Source organism: Bubalus bubalis, chromosome 12 (assembly GCF_019923935.1).
Source record: "Bubalus bubalis isolate 160015118507 breed Murrah chromosome 12, NDDB_SH_1, whole genome shotgun sequence".
Lineage (NCBI taxonomy): Eukaryota > Metazoa > Chordata > Mammalia > Artiodactyla > Bovidae > Bubalus > Bubalus bubalis.
The window spans coordinates 94,849,309-94,860,697 of record NC_059168.1 but is presented as its reverse complement, the minus strand read 5'-3'; the positions used below and the strand labels follow the sequence as shown (position 1 = coordinate 94,860,697).

At 49.2% G+C, this 11,389-nt stretch overlaps 2 protein-coding genes across 5 annotated transcripts in view; one reads left to right on the top strand and one right to left on the bottom strand.

The window, feature by feature from the left end:
• The window catches only part of PSMB7 (proteasome 20S subunit beta 7), a 57,545-nt gene extending 51,344 nt beyond the window's left edge, over window positions 1-6,201 (top strand). Inside the window, exons 7-8 of the mRNA XM_006072198.3 lie at window positions 3,370-3,521; window positions 5,971-6,201. Of these exons, the coding sequence (XP_006072260.1) occupies window positions 3,370-3,521; window positions 5,971-6,082 (264 nt within the window). The 3' untranslated portion in view covers window positions 6,083-6,201. The remainder of the gene's footprint in view (window positions 1-3,369; window positions 3,522-5,970) is intronic.
• Window positions 6,202-7,044: 843 nt separating this feature from the next.
• Window positions 7,045-11,389, bottom strand: part of NEK6 (NIMA related kinase 6) — a gene marked incomplete in the record, with an annotated part of 83,021 nt that continues 78,676 nt past the window's right edge. For all 4 annotated transcript variants that reach the window (XM_045162317.1, XM_045162315.1, XM_045162316.1 and 1 more), the window contains 1 exon segment: window positions 7,045-8,573. In XM_045162317.1, coding sequence (XP_045018252.1) covers window positions 8,463-8,573 — 111 coding nt within the window.

Sequence of the window (11,389 nt, the reverse complement as noted above, 5' to 3'; positions counted from 1 at the left end):
TCCCATGGACGGAGGATCCTGGCAGGCTGCAGTCCAGGGGGTCGCTAAGAGTCGGACACGACTGAGCGACTTCACTTTCACTTTTTGCTTCCCTGCATTGGAGGAGGAAATGGTGTCCCACTCCGGTGTTCTTGCCTGGAGAATCCCAGGGACGGGGAGCCTGGTGGGCTGCCGTCTATGGGGTCGCACAGAGTCGGACACGACTGAAGCGACTTAGCAGTAGCAGTAGCAGTACATGCCTCATATTGTGTATATTTCAGGTTCTGTAAGTCTTCTCCATCCCCATCCTCAAGTATTAAATAATTTGGGAAATTTAAATCTGCAGGCCTGAGTGGTACCAGCAGTGTTTGTGACAACCATTGGGTACTGTTGGCTGGCTCAGGGCACCAGCATCAGTGATGAGAACAGCAGTGAAGTGAAACAGCAGAGAGGAGAGGAGAGGAGGTGGTAGGTCAGGAGCAGAGGCATAAGCAAGGTGCTTTGATACACGGACCCCCCCACCCACCAGGTCCCCCGAAACAAGTTGGAATGGTTTTGCATTTGTTAACTTAGTGGTTGGTTTTTGCTGTTTCTATGGTAGCAGCTTGCTGGTTTTAGAAAAGGCAGAGGAACCAGAGATCAAATTGCCAACATCGCTGGATCATTGAAAAAGTAAGAGAGTTCCAGAAAAACATCTATTTCTGCTTTATTGACTATGCCAAAGCCTTTGACTGTGTGGATCACAATGAACTGTGGAAAATTCTGAAAGAGATGGGAATACCAGACCACCTGACCTGCCTCTTGAGAAACCTGTATGCAGGTCAGGAAGGAAGGGTTAGAACTGGACATGGAACAACAGACTGATTCCACATAGGAAAAGGAGTACGTCAAGGCTGTATATTGTCACCCTGCTTACTTAACTTATATGCAGAGTACATCATGAGAAACGCTGGGCTGGAGGAAGCACAAGCTGGAATTAAGATTGCCGGGAGAAATATCAATCACCTCAGATATGCAGATGACACCACCCTTATGGCAGAAAGTGAAGAGGAATTAAAAAGTCTCTTGATGAAAGTGAAAGAGGAGAGTGAAAAAGTTGGCTTAAAGCTCAACATTCAGAAAACGAAGATCATGGCATCCGGTCCCATCACTTCATGGCAAATATATGGGGAAACAGTGGAAACAGTGTCAGACTTTATTTTTCTGGGCTCCAAAATCACTGCAGATGGTGATTGCAGCCATGAAATTAAAAGACACTTACTCCTTGGAAGGAAAGTTATGACCAACCTAGATAGCAGGTTCAAAAGCAGAGACATTACTTTGCCAACAAAGGTCCGTCTAGTCAAGGCTATGGTTTTTCCAGTGGCCATGTATGGATGTGAGAGTTGGACTGTGAAGAAAGCTGAGCGCTGAAGAATTGATTCTTTTGAACTGTGGTGTTAGAGAAGACTCTTGAGAGTCCTTTGGACTGCAAGGAGATTCAACCAGTCCATCCTAAAGGAGATTAGTCTTGGGTGTTCATTGGAAGGACTGATGCTAAAGCTGAAACTCCAGTACTTTGACCACCTCACGCAAAGAGTTGACTCATTGGAAAAGACCCCGATGCTGGGAGAGATTGGGGGCAGGAGGAGAAGGGGATGACAGAGGATGAGATGGTTGGATGGCATCACCCACTCAATGGACTTGAGTTTGAGTAAACTCTGTGAGTTGGTGATGGACAGGGAGGCCTGGCGTGCTGCGGTTCATGGGGTCACAAAGAGTCTGATACGACTGAGCAACTGAACTGAACTGAACTGAATGGTAGCAGCAGCCACCTCCCCCTCTAAGATGCTTTCTTTGCTCCCACCTTCACTGATTCTGGTAAGGCTTTTGACCTCCATAGACTTGGGAATCCCAGGAGAGAACTTCTAATGAGAGGATCCTGTTTGAATGAATTCTGTGGGGCTGAATACGCACAAGAGAATAACTCATTTTACTGAGCCCACATAGGTGCCACTCAGGAAGTGGGAAAACCTGGTGGAATAAAGATCAGAATAACCCCCAGCCCTTGCTGCTGAGGTTGCTGAGGATCCCACTTCCAGCAGGGCCTTCTCTGAGTCTGTAGAGGGCGCTCATGTCACTGGAATCCTACTTATTGGCTTTGGGCAGGTTGAGGAGCAGAAGCCCTTTCTCAGGACTTGAAGACAGTGAACTCGCTCTCTTTGATCTCAGGCTGGAATTTGGGCCAGGTATCCGAGTTTCTCCAAGGATGTTGCTTGGATGAGCTCTGTATTTCAGCTTGCCACTTTGGACTGCATGCCCTCATGTATGGGGAAGGGGGCTGAAGCTCAGGTTGAAGTCTCTTCTTTGCAAGATTGGTTCATTTTGTGGTCCTTATGTAAAGTGATTGAACCTGGTGTTCCCCCGGTCCTGCCCTGCTGCCTGTGGCGCCTGCCTTCTGCTTTCTGAGTGCCTGGTGTGCAGGCCCTCCCCGAAGTTTTGCTGACCCAGCCAGTGTTCTCACAGCTCCTTCTCAGCCGTTAGCCCTTAATATTCTGTGTTGTAGTTACTTGAATCTGGTGCTTCTTGAATAAGAAATAAATTAATCTGCATTGTTTTACCAGTAATTGTTGGAGACTTAAGACTTGCTCTTAAAGGAAAAGTAAGAGAGTGATTCCCAGAAAGGAATCACTTCAGCGAACATGCAGACTTACTAGTGGGAGGGGACAGGTTCTCTAGTGCAGGAGGTCTCGGCCTTGGCTCTGCTAGCATTTCCCCAGAATTGTGTTTTGGTGTTCATTTTTTTTACCATGATACTGACTTTCTTTATTATATTACCAGGAGGCAGATTCCAACCATTTTTGACATTTTTGATCAAGAGTCTGCAAACTACAGCACATGGGCCAAATCTGGCCCAGCACCCGTTTTTGTTTGATGAAGGTGTATTGGCACATAGCCACACCCACTTGTTTACATATTCTGTGGCTGTTTTATGCTACTGTGACTGAGTAGTTATGACGGAGACTCTATCCACAAACCCACAATATTTACTACCTCGCCCTTTGTTAGAAAAGTTTACCGACCCGTTTTAGATGAAAAAGCTGCTATCAGCCCACAGTCCTATTATGTGGTGGGTATCTGACGTGAACGTTTGTTGAAGAGGGCGTGTGTACGTAAAGGGTTTGAAAGGCCTGGTTCTCTTGCTTACCAGCTGCAGAACCTTGGGCAGATCATTGAAGTACTTTTGAGACCTTTCCTTCATTAATAAAATGGGCACTAAAAATAATGCCTGCCTCACAGGTTGGCCTTTTCCCCCTCCCCTTTTCTCTTACTGTTTCTGACAGCACTCTGGACATCAGAGCAGGCCCTCCATTCGACTGGGAACACTCTTGTTGCTATTTTCTTTCTCAGGAGGAGGAAGCTAAGAAGCTAGTGAGTGAAGCCATAGCAGCTGGGATCTTCAACGACCTGGGGTCTGGAAGTAACGTTGACCTGTGTGTCATCAGCAAGAGCAAGCTGGATTTTCTCCGTCCATACTCTGTGCCCAATAAGAAGGGGACCAGGTAAGTGAAGGCTTCCCCTTGTGGCCACCCTGGCTATATTCATGGCATCCAAACAGGACTTCCTTTTATTTGTACCCATGTGAAGCCAGTGTACCCAGGCCAGCTTTACTCAGCAGACCTTTGAATCCGTATTTATGACTGTGAACTGCTGTAGGAAAGTGATGTAATCTGTAAAATGTTGATGGGAGATGTTGAGTGGACAGATTCCTAGACTGTGGATTATGGGGAGAGGTTTGAATTCAGCACGTGCCAGCCTTTCTCTGCTTTCTTAAAGATGCCTCTGAATTCTGTATGAAGTTCTGTGAGAAGGTACATTTTCCGGGGCAGCCAGCCCATAGCTTTTTCTCAGAGTGGTCCAAGAGTCTGAAATGGTTATCAGCCATTGGTTAAAAAGTCCCCAGAAGTTAGCCTTTGAGAGCTAACTGGTGCTTCTTCCTGTTGTGGAGGGAGCCGTGCCACTTCCTTAGCATGTGGCATGTGCTGAGCTGGCACTGCAGCCCAGCTCAGAATGGGTGAGGGGGCGAGGGGCGCATCGATTTGCTTATGTAACTGGAAAGTGGCCAGCCCTGGTGGCAGGTGAGCCGCTCAGCAGCAGTCTCGAATGGCTGTGCAGCTGCCTAACCTCTTCCTGGAGGCTGAACCACTCAAAACGTGGCTCCTGAGCTCTGCTCCAGCGGCCTTCATCTGAATGTAGGCAGGAGCAGTTAGAAACTCAGCCCAAAGTTTGGCCAGAGGAGAGCAAGCACACCCCCTTCCTCAGTGCTGCTTCAACTCCCACCACATGTACTCAACTCCAAGTCAGGTAATTCACAAGGAAAGGAAAGAACATTGAGAAGTAGCAGGTATTCAGTGCAGTGTGTGCTCAGCATCGTGGACCTGTGGGGTGTTTGAGACGGGTGGGACAGCACAGCAGAGAAGAGCTCTGGCTTGGTGTGGGGACTCTGGGCACCTGTCTTGGATCACCTTGGGGCTGGACAAGGTGATCTCTGCTGAGCCCGTGGGATTCCTTGGGCCCTGGGTGGGAAGGGAAGCAACCTTTCGGGCCTGGGCTGTGTTGGACCTGGCCTTGCATGTTCGCACTGGCTCCTCTGCAGCTTGGTATTGCAGCCCACTGTTGGTTCAGGTAGAAGTGTTCCCTTTGTGCTGCTGAAACCAGGTGCTATAACCCAGGGTGGGAAGAGGCTCTCCACTCCTCCCACAGACTTTGTGGTTCAGGAGTCCAGCACACAGGAGTCTGGTGGGGCTCTGGCTCCAAGGCCACAAGCCGCCAAGGGTCCGTCCAGTCGGGGAAGGAGCACTGTCTCCACACCGGAGCCGGGGGCAGGGCACACCTGAAGGATGTGCCGCTGCTCAGGCCCTTCTAGAGCAGGGTGGGGACTGTGGGAAGGTTTCGCAGAACTAAAGTCCCACTGTACTTGGCTGCGCAAACTCCTGTTTTTGTACAGAGCTCTGTTATGTCACCCTTTTTTCTGTCTCCTGCCCTCTTTGAGCACAAGCTCCCAGGTGAGAGGATGCCTTTTCAAGGAGCACATGGTCACGGCACAGCCAACAGCCTCCTCTTAGTCCACGTCAGGTGGACAGAAAGTGTCTGAGCTGCGGACAGGCGAGAGGAACAGTTGTACTTGTGCTGCCTCGACAGTGTCCCACTGTGAAATTAGCAATTCAGGTTTTATCTTATAGGCTGCCATGCTCAGAGAAACCTTTCATTCACCTAAGCAAAGTGGTGTTGGGTGGGCGTTAGTGGTATCTACTGTGTCCCTTTGCTACTGCTGCTAAGTTGCTTCAGTCGTGTCCGACTTTGTGCAACCCCAGAGACGGCAGCCCACCAGGGTCCCCCGTCCCTGGGATTCTCCAGGCAAGAACACTGGAGTGGGTTGCCATTTCCTTCACTAATGTGTCCCTTCTACTGTGTCCCTTTAGGGACAGTTAACTCTCCCTTCTTGAGTCTCGAGTGTGGTCAACAGTGACAAGCCCAGAGTCCGGCTGCGGGTCATTTTTGTACTGTTAATGCTTCCAGATATTTTTACCATGTTTAAGGTTATGGTTACGTCATCTGGGGCAGTGACACAATGAAAGGATTGGCTTCCTGCTGTTTACCGAAGGGTATTAATGCTTTAGGGAGGTTGAAGCTTGAAGGCAGAGGAACAAATGCGTCTCCTGGGGATAGGGAGGTGGGGAAGGAAATCCGAGGGTCCACTCAGTGCCAGGTGCTCGATCTTACCTCTTTCCACGTGCATCCTGTCTTCCTGTAGCCCCATTTTGTAGCACTTGAGAGCCGAGGAAAGTGACCTTTGGGGGAGCCGAATCCCCCCGCTTCGAAGAACTGGGAGTCAGGAAAGCCAGGACCTCAGTGTAGGCCAGCTTTCCCCCAAGTACTTGTCCCTCTCTCCAGCCCTCCGTCAGGCCCCTAGGGGATCCTAACTCTCTGCTTTTGTCTTTCTCTCACTAGGTTTGGCCGGTACAGGTGTGAGAAAGGGACCACTGCCGTCCTCACTGAAAAAGTCACGACCCTGGAAATTGAGGTGCTGGAAGAAACAGTCCAAACAATGGACACGTCCTGAATGGTGTCGGTGGATGGCGGGCTACAGCTCTGGAGGACTGGGGCAGCGGAGGCTCCCCCTGTAAGACATTCGGCCAGTGCTTGCTGAATGAACCCAATAAAAAATGAAAACAAAATTAAGTGGCTGAAGTCAGAGCTAGTGATTTCTCACCCCTTTGCTAACTTACTTTTCTCTCTGTTCAGGGTAGTCCCAGGCTTCTTCTTTTTCTTTGCTGCTTAGGATGAGTGCAGCACAGCCAAGTAGGAAAGAACCACTCATCAGTTCTCAGCACCAAGAACAAGCAGGTAGGTGGACAGTGTTGCTTTGCTCTAGCTGCGAGGCCCTGGGTGGACTCCACTTTGCCCAGTTTCACAGACGTCCCAAGAATGCTTGGGACTTACTATCCATAATAGTTAGGAAATGACTGTTTCTCCAATACTCAGGCCTGCTGAATGGTTGAAATTGTATACCTCCAGAGGGTCCTTATACTAAGCAGAATTGTTCTCAAGGGGTCGAAAGTTGATGGCATGCAGAAAGCTAGTTCATCTGTGTCCAAAGCTGATACTGCCAAGGGAGACAGACACAGTAGGGATTCTGAGAGCCATAAGCAGAATATTTGCAAAAAGTCTGCCTGGAATCAGAAAAACTTTCAGTGCTAAGTGCCAGACAGACAGAGTCTGACTGTCCCCCAGGGCATGCTCATCTGGGGGACATGAGAAAGAGGCCCGGTGCCATGGTCTCCCAGAGTGAACCCACTTTTGGGCAAGCTGCCCTGGTTAAACTGCCAGGAGTGGGGTGGGGAGAACAATGCAATTATTTAGGATAGCAACTTGGCTGATGATTTATTAAACTTATCTGGGGAGCTTAAAAAAATTCCCAGATTACTCAGTGTCTGGGGCCTGAGAAACTGTGTTTTTAAAAGCAGCTTTAGAGATTGTGCTGCAGTGTGAAGCTGTTTTAAAAGAACTCACGAATCATACGCATTCACAGAAGGACCCCTCTTACCCATTTTATTTCGACCATGGAGAATGAGTACAAAGCAGAGGCTGCATCTGAAGAAAATCTCTCAAACGCGACAGTATTACAGTAGAACAGAGTTCACACAAGAAATCGGCACACTGGCCGGACCCAAATCCTTTGTCCCCAGAGAGGCCTGACCAGGACACCAGTGGGGCGGACACATGCGCTGTCTGTCTGGAGGGCTGAACTGTCACCAAGTTAGTGGATGACGATTAGACCATTTGAGGATTAACTTGAGTGTAAAAACAAAATTCAAACTACTTCCTTCAGAGCTTCAGTTTCCCTTAAGTTCACATTTATAAATTAATCTTCACAGTTAATCCTATTTGGAAGTAAGAAATAAGTGAACACACTTCTGGTTTTCTACAAATAATACAGTTGTATGTTAACTCTTGACTTGCATGGTCCGTGGATTTCAGCTTTGTGAAGGGGTGAGTAGCTACCATTTTTGGATCATCTGCCATGAGCTAGATAAACTTACATATTTTATCTCAAATTCTGTCAGCAACCCTGAAGATAGATGTTATTAAGTCCATTTTATAGATGAGGCAACAGTCTCGGAGAGGTTAAGAAGCTTGCCCAGGGTCATGCCAGGAAGGTGCAGAACCAGTGCAAAGCCCATATATTTTTATTTCCTATGCTTCCTTCTCAGGGAGGAAAACACTTCACACTGATCATTAAACGAACCGCCAGCATTCAGGCCGGTGATGAGGGCCTGGTGCTGGCGGGTGTTTAGAAGAGGGCTGAGCTGACTGCAGAGAGAACACTCATGGCTTTCAAATACTGTTTGCCTCTATGTCAGATGCTGGGTTCACCTCGTCGTCATTTATCAAGTTATAAACATAGAGAAAAATATTAGGAAAATCTCCACTCTACTTAAAAAAAAAATATTTCCACTTTCTTCCCTTACAACAGAGTAAATTAAGCACACAGCTTGATTGTTTGAAAAGATTCTAAGAGCTAAACTTGCCACTATCCATTTAAAAAGGCTCACTACAAATCAGAGAGTCTCCTGTATTCTCCTGTTACTACAAACCTTGACAGGTCACTGAAGGAATTATCCGAAAGATTCACATTACAGTCCAGATATAAGGGGTGTGTCAGTGGCTCACTGAACCATCCACCCCTGGCAACCCAGCTGAGAGTGTTCACAACAGTTTAAAGAAAGGAGTTTCAAATGTGACCACCAGTAACACATGACCAGTGCCCCTCCCCCCAGCAGCCGTGTATTCAGCATCTGCTATGAAGGCTGGGCCCCTCTTTGGGGAACATGCTGAACCCTCTAGTCTTAGTTGGTCCCAGCTACCAGGTGGCCACTTTGGAGAAGACTCAGGTAAGGCAGGTAAGGTGTGGCTTCTGAGAAGGCACACTGCATCCACGCTCAGGTGCTTGAAGTCCACACGTGCATCTGTTTGGCAATCTGGTGCACATAGGTGATGTCGGGTCTCTGGTTGGGGTCAGGATGGATACACATGCTGACCAGTTCTCGTAACTGCAAAAGACAGATGATGCCTATTACTCCCAAGCAGCCTTGTTGAGGTTCTGCATTAACTCATTAACCCTCACGGTACCTACACGATGAGCAAAGACATTCAAGATGGGTGAGTGGTGGGCGAGCAGGGCCAGTGTTTGGCCTGTCTGGTCCCAAGGGCCAGGTCTTGGAGACCCTGAGAGTGTTGCCTCCACCGAATTTTGAACTTCTGCAGTCTCCACTGCTGGGTAATGTGTGCAGTGTGTGTGTGTCTGCTGTCAGTCACGCAGATGCCCAAAGCAGAGGACAAAACTCAAGGCAAGGGCTTATTGATCATAATAAATGCATTAACATGCAGCAGAGCTGCAGTCTGCCCACCCCCTGGCCTCTTTATTGTGCTCATGAAAGACGGAGCTTTTAATTATACAGACACTGAAGGCTGCTCCTGCCTCTGGGTGGGGGAGGGGTACCTTGAGCCTCTGATCACCTCCATTCTTCTGATAGCCAGAGTGCCAATTATTTTAATGGTAATTAAAATAATGACCTTAGAAAGCCTACATCTTAACTTGCATCACTGGGCTCACTGCAGTTTTTTCTTTTTCATTTAAATACCTGCTGCTGGAAGGGCTGGCCAGGCGCAGCAGGGAGAAGGGAGATCCTGACTTAGGGGGCTCACATGGACTCTGGGCTTGGCCCAGTGGGTCTGGTGGTGTGCATCCTGCTTCACTCCTGAGCTGTTCCAGGCTGAGGGATCTGAGGTTCCTCCCCCTGGGAGAGGTTTCAGCCTGTGTGCTGCCTTACTGGGAATTTCACTGCTTTATAAACACTGGGAAGCTCCTGGCCAGATGCAGCCAAGCCTGCAAGACCAAACTCCAGAACCTTAGTGTTTGGGGGCAGTGGCTGGGGCTGGCCTCTGACGTGTGAAAGTGCCCAAGAAAACCACATTAAGGTAGTCTGCGAGTAGACCACACAGTTGGGAACAAGTGTGTGCCTGAAAATTTCGAAGAGAAACAGTGTCTTATTCCTAAAAGGAGATAGAACTTCAAAAGTGAGGTGTGCAGAAGGGCTCCAGATAGAACTTCAAAAGTGAGGTGTGCAGAAGGGCTCCAGTGCTAACAATTAACACCTCCAGGAGCTGCACACAGCTGGTGAAAGCCAGGCACTCTGGGGTGGAAGCACTCTGGGTGGTGGAAGGACTGACTTGGGAGGGAAGAGGGCCAAAGGCTATATGAGAATTCCTTCATTCCAGCTTCATAACCATGAGACAGAGCTGACAGTTCCCATTGACAAACTGGCAAACTGTGGCCCAGAGAAGTTGTCATTTGCTCCAGGTAGTATGACTCCAATCTTCTTAACAATTTCCAACAAAATTCCAAATTCAGGGCTTCCCTGGTGGCTCAGGGGTAAAGAATCTGCCTGGCAACACAGGAGACACGGGTTCGATCCCTGATCTAGGAAGATTCCCACATGCTGTAGAGCAATTAAGCCCCTGCACCATGAGCACTGATCCTGTGCTCTAGAGCCGCGACTACTGAGCCTTCGTGTCTGGCGTGCCCTAGAGCCTTCGCTCTGCACCGAGAGGAGCCACTGCAGGGGAAGCCCGTGCACCGCAACTGGAGAGCAGCCCCCACTCACAACTAGAGGAAAGCCCTCTCAGTACCAAAGACCCAGCACAACCAAAAATACCTATAGATTAAAAAAATCCAAACAAAACAAGGGGAAGAAAAACCAGTGCAACTGTTAAGTTGGTGAACAACTCAACTAGTTTCTCCTTTCCTACCAACTTCCACCCCAGAGCCTAAGTACTTCCTCCAAAGGTCACAGGAGAACTCTGCAAGCCACTGAAGCAACAGCCACAAGAGAGTGCAGTGAGCAACTCTAGGGTGTGCACTCCTGCCTGCCCTCTGGCTGTCGCGGGGAGTCCACAGAGCCAGCAGGCATGGGAACAAAGGCCGCCAGAAGGGTGGCCGAGGCCCCTCTAGTCAGCCTGCTTGGATGCAGGGTTAGCACACACTGGGACACCTGGTCACTATGGCCTGGTGGGCAAGGACTGCTCCTTCCAGAACCTTCACAATGGTGAAGTGAGCAGTCCAGACACTGCCTCGCCTTGGCTGGACGACTGGCTATGGAAGAGGGCTACACCCTCAGGAAACAGGATGGCATGGCAGCTAGGTGCAGGGTCATCTGGGTCAAACACTGCTTTCATCACAAGCAAGTTACTTAACCCCTCGGAGTCATTTAACCTTCCTGGTAAAATGGCATTAGGGGCAGGGGGATTCATCAGTCCTAAATGTGAGCTGCTGTTATTGTGAGGCCATGGCCTGTGGTCCCGCAGGGTGGGCCCAGGGAGACTCACACTCCTTGTCACACCCCCTAGTCCTGATCCTGAACACAACCCGTGGAGCGTTTCCTTTGAGCCAGGCTCTACTACAGCCAGTGGCTACTCTGGCTGATGGTGGTGGTAGATGTTAGCCTGGTGCAGGACTGAGCACGTCCCCCTGTATTACGTCAATCCTCTGCGGGAGATTCCAGGATTACCGCTATTTTACAGATGAGGAAACAGACTCAGTTCAGTGACTCGCCCAAGAAGAGTGAGGGTGAGTATGTTACGCTGTTAACCACTCTGGGCTGTAAACCTGTCCTCTCCTCTCCTCACCTTTTATCCATGAAGGCAAAACATCAGCCCTGCTTTTAAGAAGAGGGACCTGAGGCAGAAGACACTCTCCCACAGCCTTATCCATCACAGCCTGACTGCCAGACTTGTCAGAGTCTGTATCCAGAGCCCCTGTCCTCAGTGTAGAATGTTGAAAATAAGACCACCAAAGGGTCTGACACAG